The sequence below is a fragment of the Oryx dammah genome, unplaced genomic scaffold (assembly GCF_014754425.2).
Source record: "Oryx dammah isolate SB20612 unplaced genomic scaffold, SCBI_Odam_1.1 HiC_scaffold_26, whole genome shotgun sequence".
NCBI lineage: Eukaryota > Metazoa > Chordata > Mammalia > Artiodactyla > Bovidae > Oryx > Oryx dammah.
Genome location: NW_024070210.1, coordinates 100,066,223 through 100,093,895, shown reverse-complemented (window position 1 = coordinate 100,093,895; position 27,673 = coordinate 100,066,223). Strand labels below are relative to the sequence as shown.

The following is a 27,673-nucleotide window of genomic DNA, read 5'->3' as shown; positions in this document are numbered from 1 at the left end:
TAGGGTGTAACTGTGTTTCATAAAATCTGTAAAGGAACCCATAGTCATTGCATTGTCCCTTTAAGGACATTCTTGCTCCATTTGAGTAGGACAATTGACTATCCTGGGACTTCCCTGGTGGCTCAGATGGTAAAGCGTCTGCCTACAATGCAGGAGACCCAGGTTCAATCCCTGGGTCAGGAGGTCCCCTGGAGAAGGAAATGGCAACCCACTCCAGTACTCTTGCCTGGAAAATCCCATGGACAGAGGAGCGTGGTGGGCTATAGTCCATGGGGTCGCAAAGAGTCAGACACGACTGAGCGACTTTATTGACTATCCTATTTTGCCTTCCTGTGTGCCCAGGAGACTAGCCAAGCAGCAAGAAATATGTCATCTTTCTCTGTCATGGGCTTGGATTTCGGCTATGCTTTTACAAATAATTAGCAGCAAACTGAACTTTACTCTTTACTATGTCAGATCCACCTTTTTCAAGACAGTGACATAGAAGTGTGGGTTATAGCAAAAATCAGTGTTACACATGGATCAAAATTTAGTGGCCCCTACCCTGAAGAGTTCAGGGCTTGAGGCCCACCAGTTTTCTGCAGCAAACCTCCTAGTGAGAACTGCAAAAATTGGTGGTGTCCTACCTCTGCTCATCTCTGTGATTCTTTCCCCACCCACCTCCCCACAAAACCTCCCCTGGCATATGCCTTCCAGGGATCAAACCCGCAACCCTGCTGTAGAAGTGCAGAGTCTTAACCACTAGACCATCAGGGAAGTCCCAACGCCTTGATCTTAACCTTTGCAGTAACTGCTTGCATTCTGTTCTGTTCTATTTACAGTCCTGTCAGAGGCCAGCTCAGCTCCCAGGTTCCCATCAGCCAGGTTCTCTTTGTGAATTATTGGTGAAGCTTTGGAGTTGCTGGAGCTCTGCCTGCAAGGGCCCCTCCAGAGGCTAGTTTGAGAAATACTCCCTTAAATGTTGAGCACCAGCTCACATAGAAGTGTTCATTTTATTAAAAGTCATGACCTTGGAAGTCCCTTGTGGTCTAATGATTAGGACTCCACACTTTCACTGCTGAGGGCCTGAATTTAGTACCTGCTTGGGGAACTAAAAGCTGATAAGCCAAACAATGTGGTTAAAAAAAAAAAAAAAAGTCATGACCTATACATTTACAGTTTGCACACTTTTTTGTATATATGTTGTTGACACAAATAACCAACAAACAATCAAAAATAGCAACAAAAAAGATTTTTATTTGAATCAGCTGAGGACGATAGCCCGGAAAACAGCCTCTCGGATAGCTTCTGAAGAACTGGTCCATAGAAGCATGCTTTTCAGCTGTTTTATATCTTGTCAGAACAAAGAACATTAAGCAAGTTGTGAATTCATTCTTTTGAGGTTTCAAAAAAAGAGATCAGATGTACACAACTGTCAGCATGGCCTTGGCACCTGGGGGAGCACTGACATTGGTGTCCCAGGACAAAAATTATTTACTTCTGATCAGTGTGCCCTTTCCCTTATTAATTAAAGCAGATGTACAATGTATGTTTGATAGAACATAGTCTATTATAGTTGCCATAAGATTCAGGTTTACTCATGTATAAGCCAGGATGGGTTCTCCATACCTCAATACGTGAAAATTTCTTTTACTGATGTTATATGTCTATAAAAGCTTATAATGAACACAGAATCAGTGATGGTGATGTATTCAATGGTATTCATTGGAATACACTGAATAAGTTTCTTTTTTAAAAAAGTTGTTATTCCACAAATGAACAGATAAAATTGTACATGCTTACTTAAAGTGATCCTTGGTGAGAATCAGACCAAAATGAAAATGTAGGCACTTGAACTGTGTAACAGTGATTATGTTCTTTATTTTCTCACTGATTTGAACAAGCACAGTTTTTAAGAATTCCCTGGTGGTCCAGTGGTTAGGACACCATGCTTCCACTGCAAGGGGCAAGGGTTCAATCCCAAGTCAGGGAACTAAGATCACACAAGATGCTTGGTGCAGCCAGAAAAAAGAAAACACACAACTTAAAGAATATGTTTTATTGAAGTATAGTTGATTTACAATGTTGTGTTAGTTTCTGCTGTGTAGCAAAGTGATTCAGTTATACATACATAAATATATATTCTTTTTAATCCTCTTTCCTATTTTAGTTTATCACAGGATATTGAATATACTCTCCTGTGCTCTACAGTGGGACCTTCTTGTTTGTCTGTCCTGTATATGCTGTATCTGCTAACCCCAAACTTCCACTCCATCCCCTCCCCACCCCACCCCTTGGCAACTATAAGTCTGTTCTCTATGTCTGTGAATCTATATCTGCTTCACAAATATGTTCATTTGTGTTGTATTTTAGATTCCATATATAAGTGATATCATATGGTAGTTGTCTTCCCCTTTCTGACTTACTTCACTTAATATAATAATCTCTAGTTGTATCCATATGGCTGCAAGTGGCATTAATTTATTCTTTTTTATGGCTGAGTAATATTCCATTGTGTATGTATACTGCTTCTTTATTCATTCATCTGCCAATGGACATTTAGGTTGCGTCCGTGTCTTGGCTATTGTAAATAGTGCATGAACACTGACGTGCATGAATCTTTTAGAAGTAAGTTTTCATCTTTTCTGGATATATGCATAAGAGTGACATTACTGGATCACATGGCACTTTTATGTTTAGGTTTTTTTTTTTAATTGAAGGATAATCATAATATTGTGTTGGTTTCTGCCACACATCAGCATGGATCAGCCGTAGGTACCCATATGTCCCCTCCCTCTTAAGCCTCCCTCCTACCTCCCACCCCATCCAACCCCTCTAGGTTGTCACAGAGCACTGGTTTGAGTTCCCTGAGCCTTACAGCAAATTCCCATTGGTATCTTTTTTACATATGGTAGTGTATGTGTTTCCATGTTACTCTCTCCATTCCTCCCACTCTTTCCTTCCTACCCCTCCCATGCCCATAAGTCTGTTCGCTATGTCTGCATCTCCATTGCTGCCCTGCAAATAGGTTCATCAGTACCGTCTTTCTAGATTCCATATATTTGTTGGTATGCAATGTTTGTTTTTCTCTTTCTGACTTACTGCACTCTGCATGATAGGCTCTAGGTTCATCCACCTCTTTAGCACTTGCTCAAATGCATTCCTTTTTATGGTATTTTTAGTTTTTTAAGGAACATCCATACTGTTTTCCATAGTGGCTGTACAAACTTACATTTCCACCAACAATGTAGGAGGATTCCCTTTTCTCCACACCCTCTCCAGAATTCGTTATTTGTAGACATTTTAATGTTGACCGTGCTGACTAGTATAAAGTGGTACTTCATTGTAGTTTTGATTTGCGTTTCTCTGATAATGAACAGCTTGGAGCATCTTTTGATATGCCTTTTGATCATCTCTGTATGCCTTCTTTGGAGAAATGTTTAGGTCTTCTGCTCATTTTTTTAATTGAGTTTTTTGCTTTTTTATTATTGAGTTGTATGAACTGTTTGTATATTTTGGAAATTAAGGCCTTGCTTAATTAATAATTAAGTCACATTATTTGCAAATACTTTCTCCCAGTCCATAGGTTGTCTTTCATTTTCATTTTGTGGTTTCCTGTGCTATTCAAAACCTGGTAAGTTTGCTTTGGTTCTGTTTGTTTGTTTTTGTTTTTATTTCTGTTGCCTTGAGAGACTGACCTAAGAAAACATTAATACAATTTATGTCGGAGAATGTTTTGCCTATGATCTCTTCTAGGAGTTTTATGGTGTCAGGTCTTATGTTTAAGTCCTTAAGCCATTTTAAGTTTATTTTTGTTTCTGGTGTGAGGGAATCAAACTTCATTGATTTACATGCAGCTGTCCAACTTTCCCAATACTACTTGCTGAAGAGACTGTCTTTTCTCCATAGTATATTCTTGCCTCGTTTGTTGAAGATTACTTGTTTGTAGGTGTGTGGGTTTATTTCTGGGCTCCCTGTTCTGTTCCATTGACCAATATATCTCTTTTTATGCCAATGCCACAATGTTTTGATTACTGTAGCTTTATAGTATTGCCTGATGTCTGAGAGGGTTATTCTTCTAGCCTTGTTCTTTTCCCTGAGGATTGCTTTGGCAATTCTGGGTCTTTTATGGTTCCATGTAAATTTTAGGATTATTTGTTCTAGTTCTGTGAAAAATATCATGGGTAATTTGGTAGGGATTGCATTAAATCTGTAGATTGTTTTGGGTAGTATGGCCATTTTAACAATATTTATTCTTCCAGTCCAAGAGCATCGGATATCCTTCAATTTCTTTGAATAATCTTAAGTTTCCTTTATTAATGTTTTGTAGTTCTCAGCATATAAATCTTTCATCTCCTTAGTCAGGTTTATTCCTAAGTATTTTTTATGTGATTTTAAAAGGGATGGTTTGTTTACATTCCCATTCTGATTTCCACTGTTAGTGGAAAATACAAAATTTAACAATACGTTTTAAACTCACAGGTCTTTAATAATGGCCTTGGACCTTGTGGTGAAAGTGACCTTACTCAGTCGTGTCCAACTCTTTGTGACTCCCGGTTCTTCATCCTTTCCTGTATATTCACCGTTTGTCATGTGACTTTGGTGTCTTCTTGTCAAATATGTGAGAAGTTGTAAAAGATTCTTGGGTTTTTTACCCCCTAGAACCCCCAAAAGATTATTGTTTTAACCACTGTGTTTAGGGTGGTTTGTTTCATAGAAATAGTTGACTTGAGGTCTGCTTACAGGGGTCCAGGGAGCCCAGCTCGAGAAATACCTCTTAAAAGTGGCCAAAGAAAGCAAATTGCCTCTCTAAATTGCACACTTGGGCAATCCCTTCACTTATATAACCGCATAAGAGTAATTTATGTTCTTCCTAAAACAAATCTTGAACTAGTAAAATTCTGGGGTTTGGGTTTTAAAAGTAGCTACTAAGAGCAAAAGGGCTTCACAGGTGGTGCTAGTGGTAAAGAACCCTCCTGCCAGTGCAGGAGATGCAAGAGACAAACCCGGGTTTGATCCCTGGGTTGTGAAGATCCCATGGAGAAGGAAATGGCAGCCCACTCCATTCTTGCCTGGAAAATTCCATAGACAGAGGAGCCTGGTAGTCCATGGGGTCGCAAGAGTCAGACACCACTGAACAACTGAGCATGACAATGAAGACCAAAAGATATTTTGGGAATTCCCTGGTGATCCAGTGGTTAGGGTTTCATGCTTCCATTGCAGAGGGCACAGGTTCAATCCCTGGTCAGGGAACTAAGAGTCTGCAAGCCACATGGCATGGTCAAAAAAAAAAAATCAAAAGATATTTTATCAGTGCCCAGTTAGGAGATAGGAAACGCATCATATTTCACACAGGGAGAGTTTAATGTAAAAAATTATTAACTAGAAGCAGGTGATTACCTACTGAGGAATCAAGAAAATCTAATAAATCCAGGAATAGCACATGTGAAGAGACGTTACTACCTCTAAAACTGAGTCAGAATACCCAAGGTAGGAACCTATTTGGAAGAGGGCCTTTCCTTTACCCAGTGCTGAGGTTCAGACCTCATTGAAATGGAGCAGCTAGTACCCCCTGCATGGCAGAGAAATTCCCTGAGATGCAGCAGGAAGCCAGCCCTCCAGACAGTCAACCCAACTGTGGGTTGCCACCCACTGGAGCATCACCAAGAATGTTCCCACAGAGGAATCCTCTGGGAAACTGCCCACCAGAGTAGTAGCAAAACCCACAGAGAAGTCTCTCAGCTGATGCCCCTGAGACTTACTGGAGATGGGTGCCCCTAGATATCCTACTGACCTCCACCCACCCCGAGAGGAAGCAGGGAAGAGTACAACAGAAACGGCATCCTCTTCTTCCCTCAGGAGTGCTCCAGTGTCCCTACTGACAGAGGAGAAATGTCCAGGGAAGGTGGATTTGGAGATAAGAGGTGATAAACTCACACAGGCATTTCTAACATTGAGACACTTCTGGGAGCATCCCACACATTTAACTTTCTAGGCATCCCTTCTTCTGCTAGCAATTACCTGTCTTCTTCTCCTTCTACCAAACACAGTGGATATTATAACTTTGAGGTTTAACACGTTGTTCAAAATGGAAAGCCAACAAGGTGATGTTGTACATGGAAACTTGTGACAATTAGAGTTTTACCTGAGAAGCAGAGTGACTACCCATGATATAGAAATAAAGGATCTACAGGAAATGACTCACAGACATAGAGAAAAGACTTGTGGTTGCCAAGAGAAAGAGGGGATGAGAGAAGAATGGAGTGGGAGTTTGGGATTAACAGATACAAACTACTATGTATAGAATGGATAAACAACAAGGTCCTATTGTATAGCACAGGGAACTATATTCAGTGAAAGTCAAAGTTTAGTCGCTCAGTCGCATCCGACTCTTTGCAGCCTTATGGACTCTAGTCCACCAGACTCCTCTGTGCATGGAATTATCCAGGCAAGAATACTGGAGTGGGTTGCCATTTCCTTCTCCAGGGGATCTTCCCAACTCAGGGATTGAACCCAGGTCTCCTGCATTGCTGGCAAATTCTTCACCATCTGAGCCACCAGGGAAGCCCCACTATATTCAATACCCTGAGATAAACCATAATGGAAAAGAATATAAAAAAAGAATGCATATATATGTACGTATAACACTGAACACTTTACTGTACAGCAGAAATTAACACAACATTGTAAATCAAATACACTTCAAAAAAAGAATAAAGGCTCTACAGTGAGACAGTCTGTGCAGGTTGTTGATTCTTCGTCTGTGTTGAGCCTAAAGTAACGCTAGGCCTGGCACAAGAGCAGATATGAAGGAAAGCTGGATGTAGAGAACAGATGGGAGTGCACAAGCACAGATTGAGATCCCTGAGGACAAACTGGGACCCAGTTCTGTCTCTGAACCATTCCAACCTCAGTGCTATGAGTGACCTACAGGAGAGCTGACACTCATTATCAAGGAACCACACGCACGTCTGGCCCAGGACTCAGAGACACTGAAGGAGGAGGCCTGGAGGAACTGAAGTTGCTACAAGTCTGATGCAGCAAGTAAAGCAGGCAGCAGACTAGCAACAACTTTCAGAGCATAAAACGTATGACTTCTTCATTTCTACCTTCTGGTCTTCATACGGAGCTCCTTTTATGGCCATCAGAACAATATAAGAAAGAGAACTTTGGGAAACACAGTTCCAACTTAGCTAAGATGGCTTACATCTCAGAGCAGCAGAGAAACTGCCAGGGTAATCTGCACCCTGCTCCTAAAACCATCAGCAAAACAAAATGAGACACTTCAGTTTAGCAAAGAAGAGATACAGTGGGAAAGATGTACCACCTGTTCTCTGATGAATTTTTCTCTCCAAAGATTTATGTTTCATAAGAGGACAAGTATAAATTATAATGTTATAGATTCTGAGTAGTGCAAGAGTACAAGTACAAATAATAATATTGATTCTGAGTAATGACATGTTTAAGTATTAAATGGCATAAGACACAACTGAAGTTTTGCTTTCTACCTACAACACTGATAAATTCCTGAACAAAATATCAGTTCTTCCACAGATTCTCTCAGCCATGCTGCATGGTTTTCTTTTAAGTATTCATTATTGGGTATATTAATTTTTATAAAGAAAGATATTAATTGCTAATGATTAAGTATTATGACAGATTATACTATAAAAGAAGTCATGCACAAGATATAAAGAATCTGAATCAATATAGAAAGTTGATGAAAAGTTAAAGTCCTTCTTTTTCTCCTACATCTTCCCTCATGTAAAAAGACCTTCACCAATTTTTTTGTGTACCCCTGAGATGCTTTTACTTTAAGAACTTTCCACTTCTCCTTTTGTATTATTATTTAGTGTGATGCTGATCATCCTAACATCATGCTGTGATCATTATAATACCTGACAAATTTGGGATTACCATAGTAAAACCTTTGGTCAAAAGGATGTATCCTGGCTTTGAGGTTGGAGCAATCCTGGTTGTTCTGCCAGCACCCTCTTCTGAACATTGTTCAGAATCAAAAAAAAAAAACAAGAAATTCTTAATCTTATGGCATGCTTATTAATGTTCATGTTTTCAGAAATTTAGGGCAGTGCAAATGAAATATTGGTTATTTAAGAGTCACTATGGAAGGGTCTGGAATATGGGACTTGATAAAAAAACTTTTTTTCAGAATCTTGAATTGTCATTTCCAACTCACTGAAGATGGATTTCAAAATCATTCATCAAGGAGTCAGAAAATTCCTAAAGAGTTATCAAAAATTTGGAAATGAAGCATTACTAGTTATGCTTACAAAGTCATACTAGGGCTCCCTGCAAATCAGCTGATGCTATAGTAGATGTACCCTTGTTTGGCTTCCTGTTTATGAATGAAAGGCAGCAGAATATACCACCTCAAGTGTGACTGTAGAGTTCAGGTCATGCCACCCCCAAAAATACCCTTTGGGTATTTTAATTATTTGGAGCTGCAGGCACTTCAAAAACAGCAAATTCAAGGAAGAGGCTTTTTCTGAACTCCGCTTCAGTTCAGTCATTGAGTTGTGTCCAACTCTGCGACCCCATGAACGGCAGCATGCCAGGCCTGCCTGTCCATCACAACTCCCAGAGTTCACTCAAACTCATGTCCATTGACTTGGTGATGCCATCCAAACACCTCATCCTCTGTCACCCTCTTCTCCTGCTCTTAATCTTTCCCAGCATCAGGGATTTTTCCAATGAGTCAGCTCTTCGCATCAGATGACCAAAGGATTGGAGTTTCAGCTTCATCATCAGTCCTTCCAATGAATATTCAGGACTGATTTCCTTTAGAATGGACTGGTTGGATCTCCTTGCAGTCCAAGGGACTCTCAAGAGTCTTCTCCACACCACAGTTAAAAAGCATCAAATCTTCAGCGCTCAGCTTTCTTTATAGTCCAACTCTCACATCCATACATGACTACTGGAAAAACCATAGCATTGACTAGATGGACCTTTGTTGGCAAAGTAATGTCTCTGCTTTTCAATATGCTATCTAGGTTGCTCATAACTTTCCTTCCAAGGAGTAAGCATCTTTTAATTTCATGGCTGCAATTACCATCTGCAGTGATTTTGGAGCCCCCAAAAAATAAAGTTTGACACTGTTTCCACTGTTTCCCCATCTATTTGCCATGAAGTGATGGGGCCAGATGCCATGATCTTAGTTTTCTGAATGTTGAGCTTTAAGCCAACTTTTTCACTCTCCTCTTTCACTTTCATCAAGAGGCTCTTTAGCTCTTCTTCACTTTCTGCCATAAGGGTGGTGTCATCTGCATATCTGAGGTTATTGATATTTCTCCTGGCAATCTTGATTCCAGCTTCTGCTTCATCCAGTCCAGCATTTCTCATGATGTACTCTGCATATAAGTTAAATAAGCAGGGTGACAATATACAGCCTTGATGTACTCCTTTTCCTATTTGGAACCAGTCTGGTGTTCCATGTCCAGTTCCAACTGTTGCTTCCTGACCTGCATACAGATTTCTCAAGAGGCAGGTCAGGTGGTGTGGTATTCCCATCTCTTTAAGAATTATTCAGTTTGTGGTGATCCACACAGTCACAGGCTTTGGCATAGTCAATAAAGCAGAAATAGATGTGTTTCTGGAACTCTCTTGCTTTATCAATGACTGAACGGATGTTGGCAATTTGATCTCTGGATCCTCTACCTTTTCTAAAACCAGCTTGAACATCTGGAAGTTCATGGTTCATGTACTGTTGAAGCCTGGCTTGGAGAATTTTGAGCATTCCTTTACTAGCATGAGGGAAGAGTGCAATTGTGTAGTAGTTTGAACATTCTTTGGCATTGCCTTTCTTGGGGATTGGAATGAAAACTGACATTTTCCAGTCCTGTGGCCTCTGCTGAGTTTTCCAAATTTGCTGGCATATTGAGTGAAGCACTTTCACAGCATCATCTTTTAGGATTTGAAATACCTCAACTGGCATTCCATCACCTCCACTAGCTTTGTTTCTAGTGATGCTTCCTAAGGCCCACTTGACTTCGCATTCCAGGATGTCTGGCTCTAGGTGAGTAATGACACCATCGTGATTATCTGGGTCATGAAGATCTTTTTTGTACAGTTCTTCTGTGTATTCTTGCCACCTCTTCTTAATATCTTCTGCTTCTGTTAGGTCCATACAATTTCTGTCCTTTATTGAGCCCATGTTTGCATGAAATGTCCTTGGTATCTCTGATTTTCTTGAAGATATCTCTAGTCTTTCCCATTCTGTTGTTTTCCTCTATTTCTTTGCACTGATCACTGAGGAAGGCTTTCTTATCTCTCTTTGCTGTTCTTTGATACTCTGCATTCAAATGGGTATATCTTTCCTTTTCTCCTTTGTTTTTCACTTCTCTTCTTTTCTCAGCTATTTGTAAGACCTCCCCAGACAGCCATTTTGCTTTTTTGCATTTCTTTTTCTTGGGGATGGTCTTGCTCCCTGCCTCCTATACAGTGTCATGAACCTCCGTCCATAGTTCATCAGGCACTCTGTCTATCAGATCTAGCCCCTTAAATCTATTTCTCACTTCCACTGCATAATCGTAAGGGATTTGATTTAGGTCATACCTGAATGGTCCAGTGATTTTCCCTACTTTCTCCAATTTAAGTCTGATTTTGGCAATAAGGATTTCATGAACTTCCCTTATCTGCCTAAAAACTGATCCTCCAAAATGAACTCAGTTTTCAGAGATCCTCTTCCTATCACTATCATCAACCAGAGAAGATTGACTCGTATCAGTGGAGAGAAGAATAGAAGTCGGCACCACACCCTCACAGACTGTCACAAGCAATCATACCTCCCCCCTATTCTTCTAAGGGCCCTTTCATCTTTCCTGAAAACCGTTTACTCTCCTCTCAGAGTCCTACATTCCCCGACCCTTTCCCTATTGAGATAGCATTTAATCTTGAATTCTAAGCCACTTCGGAAGATAGTCATTTTTCCCTGGATATGTCTCAAGTACATATGAGCTAATAAACTTGTTTTTTGTACATGTTAATAAACTTGTTTATTTTTCTCTCGTTAATTTGTCTTATACTGTCTCAGCTAAGAATTCAGAAGGCAGAGGGAAAATTATATTTCCTCCCTTAAACTGTTAATTAGGATCTAGACTCTTTAAATGTGATGTTAATTTGCAGAAGGTTGATGAATTATGAATTATCAGAGTTTTTATCTGGTAGAGATGCAAATTATTTTTATTCAGCAAAAAGGATATCCTCAAATGTTACATTTTATTTACATTTGTAAGACATTAACCAGTTTTATAACTAACATCTTATTTTAGCATTCTCCTTCCATGAGTCATTTATTATTCTGGGTTCCTCAATGAATTAAATATATCTTTAGAAAAATGTTCATCCTGCTTTTGAACTGTGGTGTTGGAGAAGACTCTTGAGAGTCCCTTGGACTCCAAGGAGATCCAACCAGTCCATTCTGAAGGAGATCAACCCTGGGATTTCTTTGGAAGGAATGATGCTAAACCTCAAGCTCCAGTACTTTGGCCACCTCGTGGGAAGAGTTGACTCATTGGAAAAGACTCTGATGCTGGGAGGGATTGGGGGCAGGAGGAGAAGGGGACGACAGAGGATGAGATGGCTGGATGGCATCACGGACTCGACGGACGTGAGTCTGAGTAAACTCCGGGAGATGGTGATGGACAGGGAGGCCTGGTGCACTGTGATTCAAGGGGTCGCAAAGAGTAGGACACGACTGAGCGACTGAACTGAACTGATACTTATATGAAAGTCATGTTTTCCTTTTTTGAAAATTATAGTTCAACACTCCCTCGTTTTTTGTTTACTGCTGGTGGAAGTTGTGTAGATAGGCATTAACGAATGTAGCACTGCTACAGGGGCAGTTTCTGTGTAAAGTCGCCCCAGTGGTTACATTTAGATTAGACAAGGCCCGGTCAGTCTCTAACTGACCCTTCCCCTTTCTCACGTTTCTGATAGGACTTCAAATTCTTTCACTCTTCTTCATCTTCCATCTTACCTCCACCCCCAGCAACCTCACCTCCCATCTAAGAGAAAAAGAACCCACAATATGGCCCTACCCCCTATCTTAGGTCCTGAAGCTGGTAATTTCTGTAAAGGAATAGAAGGAAATGTAGAGTCCTATGCATTCTTTATTTCCAAAGAAATTCATTACATCCCCAGGGATACTTGGAACTAATAGCACCAAGCTCTGTCAGGTTTTATAAACAAGTTGTGTTGGTTCAATCCATCAGCACAGAGGAGAGTCTGGGTGTATATACAAAGCTACTGTCAACTGAAGAAAATGCACAATGTGAGAAACGTAATTAAGTTGTGTGTGTGTGTGTGTGTTAAGTCACTTCAGTTGTGTCCAACTCTTCACTACCCCATGGACTGTAGCCCTTCAGGCTCTTTTGTCCAGGGGATTCTCCAGGCAAGAATACTGGAGTGGGTTGCCATGCCCTCCTCTAGGGATCTTCCTAACCCAGGGATCGAACCCGCATTTCTTTATGTCTCCTGCATTGGCAGGTGGGTTCTTTCCCACTAGTGCCACCTTTAGGGGCAAAATGAGGACTATAGTATGGGAGATAGCATTTCAGATAGCGCTGAGAGACTGCCCCAAAGGGGTAGTGGAGAGTCAGTATATATGTGATTTTGGTGAAGGTACATGCAATCAAGCACATGTTTTTTTGCAGAAGATTTCTGGTAGTCTAGTGAAGGTTACTGCCAGTCGTGAGGAGCATACAACAGCCTGAAGGATTTTTAGTGCTTTTCTAGATAGGAGAGGCAAGAATTGGGCTCATAAAATCATCTACTGAAAATATCTGCCTGAACACCTGTTCTGCCAGTTTTTCCCAGAGCCCAAAGTGCTTCATTCCTGATCTCCACCCTGAACTCCTTTAAGGGGATGTTGAAGGTCAGTAGCTGCAGAAGCTCCTAGTTTGATTCTTGTAGAGGTAGATGGCAAGTGTCAATTTGTGGTGGTGGTGGTTTAGTCACTAAGTCATGTCCAATGCTTGCGGCCCCATGGACTTTAGCTCCCCAGACTCCTCTGTCCATGGGATTTACTGGAGTAAGTAGCCATTTCGTGCATTTTCCAGGCGGATTCTTTACCACTGAGCCACCAGGGAAGTTCTATCATTTTAGCTTCCCTGGTGGCTTAGAGGGTAACGAATCTGCATACAGTGCAGGAGACCTGGGTTTGATCCTTGGGTTGGGAAGATCCACCTGAGTAGGGAATGACTGTGCCCTCCAATTCTCCAGTGTTCTTGCCTGGAGAATTCCATGGACAGAGGAGCCTGGCAGGCTACAGTCCATGGGGTCACAAAGAGTCAGACACTACTGAACAACTAACAGTTTCAGTTTGTTAAGTACATGGCATGAAAGCATATGGAACTTGCCCCCAGTGCTCTTCAAAAAGAGGGATGAGAAAGGAAGATTTCTTTGGATATTTATTTGCCTTTGGGGGGATTTCCACAATTATACAGAGATGGTTTATTATGGTGTATTCTAATTGTTCACAAAGATTGAGTTATTAAAAAGTCTTCACAAATACACAAATCTCTAAAATACTGTGCAATCATAAATTTGAGATTAGGTTCTGATATCGTATTGAAATGGAAGTATTCTTTTGGGGAAGAACTTTAAATTTGACAAAGGTATTTATGAAAATGAAGATACTTTTTAAGGATTGTTGCTGTTAATATTATTGCTATTAATAGTATAAAATCTGCAAATGCAGGATCAGTGGTTTATGTTCTGGATTTTTTTTTCCTGGAGAGGTTCTCTGTTCTCAGTTAGAGGAATCTGAGGATGTGAAGTTTAACGACAGACATTGCGCTCTTAAGTATGACTTTGGACAAGTCATTTAACCTGTTTTAGGTTAAACCTGTTTAAGGAAAATAGTAATAACAATCCCTTCCTCATATGGTTGTCATGGGAATTAAATGGGTAACACATATAAAGTGTTTAATGCAGAGCCTCAGGTGGATATTAATAGATGCTCAGTAAAGTGTAGTGTTACGGCTGTTACCCTCAGCCATTGTCAGAAACAAAGTTACTTACAAGTGAGAGTTACTTACAAGTAGATTAATTTGGGGTACAAATTAGAAACAGAAATGTAAGCATTGTGAAGAAATCAGATCTTTCAAGATTTTGAGACATTTACTGAGCAGCTTTATGAGCTAGGAGCTGTCTCAAAGATATCATTAGAAACTATAGTAAATAAGGTTGGGTGTAGGATTCTTTTGAAAAAACTGAATCCTGATAAAGGATAATAATTCTTACCTAAAGATAAAAGGGCTCTTAGGAAAAAAAAAACCCCGGTCTAATCTTTCACTTCAAGAGATGTGGAGACCCAGATCAAACTCTCTACTCACTGTTACACAGAAAGAAGGGGACGGGAAATTGACAGCCCCACACTGACACCACCACACCCCTGCCCTGCGCTGGGGCCACGCGGCGGGGGAAGCAGCAGCTGCTGGAGGAGACAAGGGGCCCCTGCACCTCTCCTTGGCATCTTTGCTGTTGGACTCCGGGTCACTCTTCTGCCCTGCTAGGTGGTACTGTGCTTTTATGTCCTCTAATCTGTTTTGTGAGCTACTGTTTGGCCAGAACACTCTGGTCCAGACAGCCACTTGTTCAGACCTTGACATCCTTTTGTGACAGACCATGCCTCTCCTGGCTACCTGGCCTCCTCTCAGGAGGCCCCTGCCTCCCAGTGATTCAGCCTCTAAAGGGTGAGTGACAGCCCTGGGGGACCCAGCACCACTGCCAGCTGGCATCGCACAGGCATCTGTTCTGGATGCCAGGGTCTGTGCCACACCATTTGTCAATTTTTAATCTCTCCTGTCCTTTAGGCCATCTATTGGATTGAAAACAACAAATCCATTTTTAGGGCCTGATAAGAGTGTGAGGAGGTGGTTGGAAGCCATCAAGTCTCACTATTAATAACTTACGTTATTTTAAAATGGTTCTGCTGGGTAGTTCAACAAGAGTTCACATTTTATTCTGTTTTTCTACTGCCTTTGGGGTAAAGATCTCTGATTTCCCAGAATCAAAGTATTTGACAGATTTTAAAGTACACACTAGAGGGCAGTGGCCTCATATCTAGACACCTGACTGTTACCACTGTCTTTGCATTTCCCTGCCCTTCCTGCGTTAGGGGAGGGGGGGAAGGCTCCTCCACATCATATAAATGCCATTTATGTCTGAAGTGTTTTATGAAAATAGATCAGCTGCTTGGCAGCACCCTGTCTATCATTCCTTGTAGTTTCTTTTCCATCCTTCTTCCAGCGATTTATCTCAGTGGAGTTTTAATAACAGAGTTACATTAATGACCATCTCCTGACCCTTTTCTTTTCTAAACACAGGGAGGAGGAGAGATAGGAAACATACAGTTCTCATTTGGAGTAGTAAGGTTTTCTATCTTTGCACCCTCGCAAATAAAGTCTTGAATTAAGAGTGAGGAAAAATAGGGACTTCATGCATGATCCAAGAGTTAAGAATTTGCCTTCTAAACCAGGGGACGCAGGTTTGATTCCTGGTCGGGGAAGTTACGGTCCCACATGCAGCAGGGCAACTAAGCCCGAGCACTGCAACCAGAGAAAGACCACACACCGCAACAAAGACCCAATGTAGCGAAAATAAAACAGTAAATTTTTTAAAAAAGAATGAGGAGAAAGAAAGGTAGAGTGAGGTCATCTTTTATTTTGTGTATGTAGAGGTAACAACCATTAATATGAGTCTGCAGAGCTGTCCACTAAGGAGAATCATATTTCACCTCGGCTTTACCTCTCCTGCCTGCCTCTTGGTAGGGAGAGGCGAAGCTGACCTGCACAGTCAGGAGCAGGGTTGGGTGAGAGAGCTGGGAGTTAGTAGAGCCACTAGGCCCTGTGGTAGCAGAGAGAGAAGTTCCAATGTGGCTGAGTAGTGTAATGAAGTTCAGGAGGAAAACAAAGGGAGACAGAAATATCTCAGTGGATGATTTATGAATCTGCCTTTGATGGAACCTGAGAAACCTAAATAAAGGATTTGATTTATTTTTAATTATTTTTGGTTGTTGGACTGTTTCTTTGGAAAAAAAAAAAAAGCCTCTAACACTGGATTATGTGAGTCCTTTAATTTATAGGCATAATCTCAGATATTGCAATTGTCAAAATAAAGTGAATGGCATGAGTACTTTTTTTTCCCAATGCATATAAAAGTTATCTTTATTCTTTATGATAGTCTGGTAAGTATACAATAGCATTATGAATAAAAAACCAATCTACATACCTTAATTAAAAAATTCTTTGTTGCTGAAAAATGCTAACCATCGCCTGAGCCTTCAGGAGGTCTTAGGAGTAACATCAAAGATCACTGATCACAGATCACTATAACACATATAATAATAACTTAAAAGTTTCAAATATTGCAAGAATTACCAAAATGTGACACATAGAAATGAAGGCAGCAAATCCTTTTGCAAAAGTGACACCTACAGACTCGTTGCCACAAACCTTCAGTTTGTAAAAAAGGCTGTTTCTTTGAAGGGCAATAAAGCAAAGCATACTAAAATGGGATGTGCCTGTATACATTTTATGTATTGAATGAATTTGCCAGAGGTTGTGCTTGGATTTGTGAAATCGGACACAATTGTGTTCCTTTATATTTATTTTTAAGTGTTCACTAAGTTTACTCTTAAATACATGAGGGAGATAAGATACTCTTCTTTGAATTCCCCCACCAGGTCACGGGTGGGAGGAAGGGCACCTAGACCCTCAGAGTAACCTGTGCTGTGAAACAGACCGGGGACTTCCTCTGCGTTTCTCTTAGTGTTGCTATTTACTGAGCATTTACTATATACGTATCATGTTAAGTGCCTTGCATACATTATCATGCTTAATTCTCACAACAACCTATTGCCATGTACATGGTTATGATCCCTGTTTACAGATGAGGAACTGGAGGATTGGAGAGGTTGCCTGGATGAAGCAGTGACGATGCAGCAGCCTGAGGTCTGATGGCAGGTTTGTCTCCCTCTGACCTCATAACCATCTTTTATGTGCCCCCAGAGAACGGAGTGATACTGCCAGCAGTTCCACTGTGAAATCATCTCCCCGACCAACCTCAGAGCACCGTGCTGTCTCGCACATCCTGAACTGGGTGTGGGCTCTCCATCTTATTCCTTTGTAGGTGCCCTGGCTGTTCGGAGGATAGCCTCTGCCACCACACACACACATGCAGAGTCACAGGTTAGGTTTTCATTCCTCTGATTTTAATAAGACAGTGTCACTGGAGAATAATTAAAACTCCTGATGGATTTATGTTGGGGCCTCCTGACATGGTTATGTAGTTAATTTATGCCAAGATGACAGGGGAGACTAGCATTAAATGTGGAGAGGAATGCACCTACCACTTGATGCACTCAGAAGCATCTATCAAAGATGCATTTGAAACCCAGAGACCTCAACCTTATTGGCAAGAATGCTGTAGGCTTTCTTCAGCTACACTTGAATGTGGAGAGGAAGAGTAGTTAGTGGAAACAGAGGTAGACCCCACCTTACCTGGACAGCAGATTCTTCAGGGGCAGAGGAGTCACCCCTTGCCTAGTCCTGTCTCCCTTGGTCTCTGATGTAATAATCCTTGTGCCACAGACAAAGGCAAAACCTTCTCGTAGAAACAGAAGCAGGCAGAAGGACTTATGTGTCTTACTATTACTACTAATAACAATTGGTCACATTTGGTAAGTGTTTGTTGTGTGTTAAATATTGATGAAAGGGCCTTGCCTGTATCATCTCATCTGTTCTTTAGATGGCCAGTCTTCTTTCAAGCCCGACCCCTCCCCCAACCATCACTGCTGCTGCTGCTGCTGCTGCTGCTGCTGCTGCTGCTGCGTCACTTCAGTCGTGTCCGACTCTGTGCGATCCCATGATGGCAGCCCACCAGGCTCCCCCATCCCTGGGATTCTCCAGGCAAGAACACTGGAGTGGGTTGCCATTTCCTTCTCCAATGCATGAGAGTGAAAAGCGAAAGTGAAGTCGCTCTGTCGTGTCCGACTCTTAGCGACCCCATGGACTGCAGCCCACCAGGCTCCTCCGTCCATGGGATTTTCCAGGCAAGAGTCCTGGAGTGGGGTGCCGTTGCCTTCTCCACCCAACCATCACTAACTGTGCTGTTTCTCTCAGAGGAGAGGGAAAGCACTGCTTGCTTGTGACATTGGCTTTCACATAAGCTCAAGAAGTAAACAGGGCCAGTGACAAACACACAAAGGGATCTGCAGATCTGTGAATTGTGGTATCAATTACACTGCTCTTGAATAATTTGTCAGTTGCTAGATTTTATTTCATGTTTACAGATGTCAATGTGTTTCATACTAAAATAATAGCAATTAGTAGTAGTCGGCAGATTAAAATAAGGCAAATGTCAACTGCTCCTTTGTCCTTCGGTTTCAGTATCTGTTTGTGCCATCTCTGTAGTCCAAAATGCCATCTCATTTTGCCCCATTGCAACCCACTTTTGGAGCTCAGAGAGAAGAATCTATGGTCACAAAAGAGTTGGTGAGCAATATTGACTTTAGTAAGGGAGTAGGATGTGGAGAAGATCTATGTCACACACATACCCTTCTTGTTAAGAAATGAGCTTAAGTCTGTATTAGACACCTGTGTCCTCTAGAGATCCTCTGTGCTCTACACCCTTCTCCCCAGCAGTGCCCTTGCTCAAGCTTCTCTGTGTCCTTCTCTTTCTTACAAGGTTGCAAATTGTTCTCCTAATATATAGTAGTTTATAAACCACTTTTTGTTACTAAACATGTCCTTAGCATCTTCTACTTAACACCATTTGTGGTTACACCATTTGTGGTTTTGAAGTATTCCTTCCAAAGAAACTTTCCTTACAAGGAATTCCAGGAGATTTAACTTTGGTTTTATCATAGAAATGGCTGGTATTAAGAGAGAATTCTGAAATGAGGGACTGATTACAGAATCTAAATTATATTAATAAATAGTCTGATATAATCCATCCCACTTCATATATCTTACATTGAAATTGAAAGTAAAAGTCACTCAGTCTTGTCTGACTCCTTGCGACCACATGGACTACAGTCTATGGAATTCTCTAGGCCAGAATACTGGAGTGGGTAGCCATTCCCTTCCCGGAGGATCTTCCCAACCCAGGAATCAAACCAAGGTCTCCCACATTGCAGGCAGATTCTTTACCAGCTGAGCCATCAGGGAAACCCATATCTTATATTAACAGCACTTACAGTGATTCATTAGCATTGGAATTTATGAAGATGATTCATAAATTCATTCATTTATGAAGATGAATCCTTACTCTGTCATGAGAACCATAGAAAATCTTTATAAATTTAATATAGCATCAAAAACAACAGAAGAATCTTGGTTTGTTTCCAAGGCAAACCATTCAATATCATAATAATCCAAGTATATGCCCCAACCAGTAATGCTGAAGAAGCTGAAGCTGAATGGTTCTATGAAGACCTACAACATCATCTAGAACTAACATCCAAAAAAGATGTCCTTTTCATCATACGGGACTGGAATGAAAAAGTAGGCAGTCAAGAGATACCTGGAGCAATAGGCAAATTTGGCCTTGGAGTACAAAAAGAAGCAGGGCAAAGGCTAACTGAGTTCTGACAAAAGAACACACTGGCCATAGCAAACACCCTCTTCTAGCGACATAAGAGAAAGCTCTACACATGGACATCCCCAATGGTGAATACCAAAATCAGACTGATTATATTCTTTGTAGCCTAAGATGGAGAACCTCTATACAGTCAGTAAAAACAAGACTGGGAGCTGACTGTGGCTCAGATCATGAACTCCTTATTGCAAAATTCAGACTTAAATTGAAAAAAGGAGGAAAACCCATTAGGTCATTCAGGTATCAGTTCAGTTCAGTTCAGTCACTTAGTCCTGTGCGACTATTGGTGACCTCGTGAATCGCAGCACGCCGAACCTCCATGTCCATCACCAACTCCCGGAGTTCACTTATCTCACGTCCATCGAGTCCGTGATGCCATCCAGCCATCTCATCCTCTGTCGTCCCCTTCTCCTCCTGCCCCCAATCCCTCCCAGCATCACAGTCTTTTCCAATGAGTCAACTCTTTGCATGAGGTGGGCATAGTACTGGAGTTTCAGTTTTAGCATCATTCCTTCCAAAAAAATCCCAGAGCTGATCTCCTTCAGAATGGACTGGTTGGATCTCCTTGGAGTCCAAGGGGCTCTCAAGAGTCTTCTCCAACACCACAGTTCAAAAGCATCAATTCTTCAGCGCTCAGCTTTCTTCACAGTCCAACTCTCACATCCATACATGACCACAGGAAAAACCATAGCCTTGACCTTTGTTGGCAAAGTAATGTCTCTGCTTTTGAATATGCTATCTAGGTTGGTCATAACTTTCCTTCCAAGGAGTAACCGTCTTTTAATTTCATGGCTGCAATCACCATCTGCAGTGATTTTGGAGCCCCCAAAAATAAAGTCTGACACTGTTTCCACTCTTCACCATCTATTACCCATGAATGTTGAGCTTTAGCCAACTTTTTCACTCTCCTCTTTCACTTTCATCAAGAGGCTTTTTAATTCATCTTCACTTTCTGCCATAAGGGTGGTGTCATCTGCATATCTGAGGTTATTGATATTTCTCCCAGCAATCTTGATTCCAGCTTGTGCTTCTTCCAGTCCAGTGTTTCTCATGATGTACTCTGCATATAAGTTAAATAAGCAGGGTGACAATATACAGCTTTGACGTACTCCTTTTCCTATTTGGAACCAGTCTATGGTTCCATGGCCAGTTCTAACTATAGCTTCCTGACCTGCATATAGGTTTCTCAAGAGGCAGGTCAAGTGGTCTGGTATTCCCATCTCTTTCAGAATTTTCCAGTTTCTTGTGATCCACACAGTCAAAGGCTTTGGCATAGTCAATAAAGCAGAAATAGATGTTTTTTTGGAACTCTTTTGCTTTTTCGATGATCCAGCAGATGTTGGCAATTTGATCTCTGGTTCCTCTGCCTTTTCTAAAACCAGCTGGAACATCTGGAAGTTGGTTCACGGTTCACGTATTGCTGAAGCCTGGCTTGGAGAATTTTGAGCATTACTTTACTAGCAATTGTATGGTAGTTTGAGCATTCTTTGGCATTGCCTTTCTTGGGGATTGGAATGAAAACTGACCTTTTCCAGTCCTGTGGCCACTGCTGAGTTTTCCAAACTTGCTGTCATATTCAGTGCAGCACTTTCACAGCATCATCTTTCAGTATTTGAAATAGTTCAACTGGAATTCCACCACCTCCACTAGCTTTGTTCGTAGTGATGCTTTCTAAGGCCCACTTGACTTCACATTCCAGGATGTCTGGCTCTAGGTGAGTGATCACACCATCGTGATTATCTTGGTTGTGAAGATCTTTTTTGTACAGTTCTTCTGTGTATTCTTGCCACCTCTTCTTAATATCTTCTGCTTCTTTTAGGTCCATACCATTTCTGTCCTTTATGGAGCCCATCTTTGCATGAAATGTTCCCTTGGTGTCTCTAATTTTCTTGAAGAGATCTCTAGTCTCTCCCATTCTGTTGTTTTCCTCTATTTCTTTGCATTGATCACAGAGGAAGGCTTTCTTATCTCTTCTTGCTATTCTTTGGAACTCTGCATTCAGATGGGTATATCTCTCCTTTTCTCCTTTGCTTTTCACTTATTTTCTTTTCACAGCTATTTGTAAAGCCTCCTCAGGCAGCCATTTTGCTTTTTTGCATTTCTTTTCCTTAGGGATGGTCTTGCTCCCTGTCTCCTATACAATGTCACAAACCTCCGTCCATAGTTCATCAGGCACTCTGTCTATCAGATCTAGTCCCTTAAATCTATCTCTCACTTCCACTGTATAATCATAAGGGATTTGATTTAGGTCATACCTGATTGGTCTAGTGGTTTTTCCCTACTTTCTTCAATTTAAGTCTGAATTTTGCAATAAGGAGTTCATGATCTGAGCCACAGTCAGCTCCCGGTCTTGTTTTTGTTGATTGTATAGAGCTTCTCCATCTATGGCTGCAAAGAATATAATCAATATGATTTCGGTGTTGAGCATCTGATGATGTCCATGTGTAGAGTCTTCTCTTGTGTTGTTGGAAGAGGGTGTTTGCTATGACCAGTGCATTTCCTTGGCAAAACTCTATTAGCCTTTGCCCTGCTTCATTCTGCATTTCAAGGCCAAATTTGCCTGTTACTCCAGGTGTTTCTTGACTTCCTACTTTTGCATTCCAGTCCCCTATAATGAAAAGGACGTCTTTTGGGGCTGTTAGTTCTAACAGGTCTTGTAGGTCTTCATAGAACCATTTGACTTCAGCTTCTTCAGCGTTACTGGTTGGCACACAGACTTGGATTACTGTGATATCGAATGGTTTGCCTTGTAAATGAACAGAGATCATTCTGTCGTTTTTGAGATTGCATCCAAGTACTGCATTTCAGACTCTTTTGTTGACCATGATGGCTACTCCATTTCTTCTGAGGGATTCCTGCCCACAGTAGTAGATATAATGGTCATCTGAGTTAAATTCACTCATTCCAGTCCATTTTAGTTCACTGATTCCTAGAATGTCGACGTTCACTCTTGCCATCTCTTGTTTGACCACTTCCAATTTGCCTTGATTCATGGACCTGACATTCCAGGTTCCTATGCAATATTGCTCTTTACAGCACTGGACCTTGCTTCTATCAACAGTCACATCCACAGCTGGATATTGTTTTTGCTTTGGCTCCATCCCTTCATTCTTTCTGGAGTTCTTTCTCCATTGATCTCCAGTAGCATATTGGGCACCTACTGACCTGGGGAGGTCCTCTTTCAGTATCCTATCATTTTGCCTTTTCATGCTGTTCATGGGGTTCTCAAGGCAAGAATACACATTGCACCGGCGGCTGCGACCAGCACACAGAGCACGGCTGAGGGGAGCTACCCCACGTCTGAGGTCAGGGGCAGAACTGGGAGGACCACATGCCCGAGGAGCAGCGGCCAAGAGGAGTTACCCCACGTCCAAGGTCAGGGGCAGTGGCCAAGAGTGCCAGGCTGTGACAGTGCAGGAACAGCCAATAGGAGCTACCCCACTCCCGAGGTCAGGGGCGGCAGCTGAGAGTGCCAGGCTGCAGCAGCACAGGAGCAGCCGAGAGGAGCTACCCCCACATCCGAGGCCAGGGGCCGTGGCCGAGAAAAGCAACCCCATGCCCGAGGCCAGGGGTGGTGGCCAGGAGGAGCAACCCCATATCCAAGGAGCGGTGGCTGGGTGGGTGCAGGAGGGCCTAGAGGAGCTATTCCAGGTTCAAGGTCAGGAGGGGCGGCGGTGAGGAGATACCCCTCGTCCAAGGTAAGGAGCAGCGGCTGCGCTTTGCTGGAGCAGCCGTGAAGAGATACCCCACACCCAAGGTAAGAGAAACCCAAGTAAGATGGTAGGCATTGCAAGAGGGCAACAGAGGGCAGACACACTGAAGCCATAATCTCAGAAAACCAGTCAATCCAATGACACTAGGACCACAGCCTTGTCTAACTCAGTGAAACTAAGCCATGCCCGTGGGGCCACCCAAGATGGGCGGGTCAGAGGTCTGACAGAATGTGGTCCACTGGAGAAGGGAATGGCAAACCACTTCAGTATTCTTGCCTTGAGAACCCCATGAACAGTATGAAAGGCATTCAGGTATGGCCTAAATCAAATCCCTTATGAGTATACAGTGGAAATGACAAATAGAGTCAAGGGATTAGATCTGATAGAGTACCTAAAGAACTATGGACAGAAATTCATAGCATTGTACAGAAGGCCATGATCAAAACCATCCCCAAGAAGAAGAAATGCAAAAAAAGCAAAATGGTTATCTGAGGAGGCCTTACAAATAGATGTGAAAGAAGATAAGTGAAAGGCAAGAAGAAAATGAAAAATATACCCACCTGAATTGATTCAGTTCAGTTCAGTTACTCAGTCATGTCCAACTCTTTATGACCCCACAGACTGCAGCACTCCAGGCTTCCCTGTCGGTCACCAACACCCGGAGCTTGCTCAAACTCATGTCCACTGAGTCGGTGATGCCATCCAACCATCTCATCCTCTGACGTCCTCTTCTTCTCCCACCTGCAATCTATCCCAGCATAGGGGTCTTTTCCAGTGAGTCAGCTCTTAACATCAGGTGGCCAAAGTATTGGAGCTTCAGCTTCAGCATCTGTCCTTCCAGTGAATATCCAGAACCTGAATACAGAGTTCCAAAGAATAGCAAGGAGAGATAAGAAAGGCTCCCTAAGTAATCAATGCAAAAAAAAAAAAAAAAAGAGGAAAACAATAGAATGGGAAAGACTAGAGATCTCTTCAAGAAAATTAGGGATACCAAGGGAACATTTCATGCAAAGATGAACACAATAAAAAACAGAAATGGTATGGACCTAACAGAAGCAGAAAATATTAAGAAGAGGTGGCAAAAAATACACAGAAGAACTTTAGAAAAAAGATCTTAATGACCCAGATACCATGAAGGTGTGATCATTCACCTAGAGCCAGACATCCTGGAGTGTGAAGTCAAATGGACCTTAGGAAGCATCACTACAAACAAAGCTAGTGGAGATGATGAAATTCCAGCTGAGCTATTTCAAACCCTAAAAGATGATGCTGTGAAAGTGCTGCACTCAATATGCCAGCACATTTGGAAAACTCAGCAGTGGCCTCAGGACTAGAAAAGGTCAGTTTTCATTCTAGTTCCAAAGAAGGGCAATGCTAAAGAATATTCAAACTACCACACAATTGCACTCATTTCACACGCTAACAAGGCCATGCTCAAAATCCTCAAGCTAGGCTTCAACAGTGTGTGAACCGAGAACTTCCAGATGTTCATGCTGGATTTATTTTATTTTTTTTTTTTTCATGCTGGATTTAGAAAAGGCAGAGGAACCAGAGATCATATTGCCAACGTCTGTTGGATCATAAAAAAGCAAGAGGGTTCCTGAAAAATATCTACTTCTGCTTCACTGACTACACTAAAGCCTTTGACTGTGGATTCACAACAAACTGGAAAATTCTAAAGAGGTGGGAATACCAGACCACCTTACCTGCCTCCTGAGAAAAACCTGTATGCAGGTCGAGAAGCAACTGTTAGAGTCAAACATGGAAAAACAGACTGGTTCAAAATCAGGAAAGGAGTGTGTCAAGGTTGTATATTGTTACCCTGTTTATTTAACTTATATGCAGAGTACCTGATGAGAAATGCAGGGCTGGATGAAACACAAGCTGGAATCAAGATTGCTGGGAGAAATATCAATAAACTCAGATATGCAGATGACACCACCCTTATGGCAGAAAGCGATGAGGAATTAAAGAGCCTCTCAATGAAAGTGAAAGAGGAGAGGGAAAAAGCTGGCTTAAAATTCAACGTTCACAAAACTATGAGCGTGGCATCTGGCCCCATCACTTCATGGCATATAGATGGGGAACAGTGGAAATAGTGACAAACTTTATATTCTTGGGCTCCAAAATCACTCCAGATAGTGACTGCAACTATGAAATTAAAAGATGCTTGCTCCTTGGAAGAAAACCTATGATCAACCTAGACAGCATATTAAAAAGCAGAGACATTACTTTGCCAATAAAAGTCCATCTAGTCAAATCTATGGTTTTTCCAGTAGTCACATGGATATGAGAGTTGGACCATAAAGTAGTCTGAGCACAAAAGAATTGATGCTTTTGAACTGTGGTGTTTGAGAAGACTCTTGAGATTCCCTTGGACTGCATGGAGATCAAACCAGTCAATCCTAAAGGAAATCAACCCTGAGTATTCAATGGAAGGACTGAGGCTGAAGCTGAAGCTCCAATAGTTTGGCCACCTGATGGGAAGTACCGACTCATTGGAAAATACCCTGATGCTGGGAAATATAGAAGGCAGGAGGAGAAGGGGACAACAGAGGATAAGATGGTTGGATGGTATCACCAAATCAATGGACATGAGTTTGAGCAGGCTCCGGGAGATGGTGAAGGACAGGAAAGCCTAGTGTGCTTCAGTCCATGGCATCGCAAAGAATGGGACATGACTGAGCGACTGAAGAACAGCAATAGGACCAAACTATAAGTAAATAATGTATGATGATTTCAATAATAATCATAACTTCCCCTTTACTATAAAACCATATATAACCTTTAAACAGACAGTCGTGGTTCTGTCTGGGTTCTTCTGTATGCTCACATTACTCTTGTCCCTAGTTTTGACTCATAGATAGAGATGAGAAATTCAAACCATATCATATTCACAACACATTTTTTTCCACTTGTGCCCGCTAATGGATTTAATCAAGGCAAAACATCTAATTTGCAACCAAAGGCGTAAATGAAACCCTAATTCATGTATTTGCTTCTTGCCTCCCCTACCCCCACACACACCCAGAGGCTTCTCAGCTTACCTTTTTATGTTGCAGTCCAAATTCTCAGTTTCACTGCAGCTTTCCAGAGTTGAGATACATTAAGATCTTGTCTCTGTTAGACCGTGTTGGCTAAAAATATTCCTAATGAATCCAAACAGGTAACTGTAGTATCAGAGTGGTAAAAGTATATCAGGGTTGGCTATAGATGGATGTTTAAACATTCCTGTGAAATTTAACTGTAGTGGCTTCTTTCATAAGCCAGATACAGGTTTATGCTCTTAAAAGTTGAAAGTCTGCCTTCAAATGAATTAAATCTTGATTGGAATGGCATTGTCCATTGTAATACTTTCCATTAAGTAAATGGCTTTTAGTTGTTCAATAAAATATTGAAGATTATTACTGAGATTTAAGTTTCTCTGGGCCTATAGCACTTATGATTCTGGGGGATTGCCTAAGATAACAACAAAAGACTTTGCAGAGAAGTCCAAAAAATAACTAAGAGTAAGGATGGCTAATGTCCAGGAGGGGAAGAATTTTTACTTCAAACTTGGATTTGGGTCAACAGAAATATTGACAGAAAGGCAACTAGGACAACCAGAATTTAATACACTTGTCTAGACAGGTTTTGTTTAGAGGTTGAAATTTGGTTTGAGCATACTTATTGTATGAATTACTAAAAGTTTATCCATCTCTTCAATTACTGCCCCTATAATATAGAGGGGAGTTATTGACTCAGATTTGTGGTTAGAAGGAACCTCTTTTTCCTACCCTCTATACCTTTCATGCATTGGAGAAGGAAATGGCAACCCACTCCAGTGTTCTTGTCTTGAGAATTCCAGGGACGGGGGAGCCTGGTGGGCTGCCGTCTATGGGGTTGCACAGAGTTGGACACGACTGAAGTGATTTAGCAGCAGCATACCTTATTTGGCTTCCCAGTCACCTTATTTGGTGACTCAGGTGGTAAAGAATCCGCCTGCAATTTGGGAGAACTGAGTTCGATCCCCAGATCAGGAAGATCCCCTGGAGACAGGGAATGGCTACCCACAACAGTATTCTTACCTAGAAAATCCCATGGACAGAGTTATCTGGCGGGCTACAGTCTGTGGGGTTGCAAAGAGTCAGACACGACTGAGCAACTAACACTTTGAATTGATACTTTATTTATCTCAATGTGAGGTATAAAAATGGTACCAAAACCTTCTACAAAATGTACAGTCCTCTAGAGAAAAAATAAATGTGGTATATCACTTACATGTGGTATCTGAAAAGATGATACAAACAGGACCTCCCTGGTGGTCCAGTGGCTAAGACTCTGCACTCCCAGTGCACGGAGCCCGGGTACTGTCACCGGTC

At 41.7% G+C, this 27,673-nt stretch overlaps 1 protein-coding gene across 1 annotated transcript in view; it reads left to right on the top strand.

The window, feature by feature from the left end:
• LOC120853761 overlaps positions 1–17,130 on the top strand; it is a 167,731-nt gene extending 150,601 nt beyond the window's left edge. The window contains exons 4-6 of the mRNA XM_040227666.1: positions 822–884; positions 14,623–14,693; positions 17,010–17,130. Of these exons, the coding sequence (XP_040083600.1) occupies positions 822–884; positions 14,623–14,693; positions 17,010–17,130 (255 nt within the window). The remainder of the gene's footprint in view (positions 1–821; positions 885–14,622; positions 14,694–17,009) is intronic.
• The last annotated feature ends 10,543 nt before the right edge of the window (positions 17,131–27,673 follow it).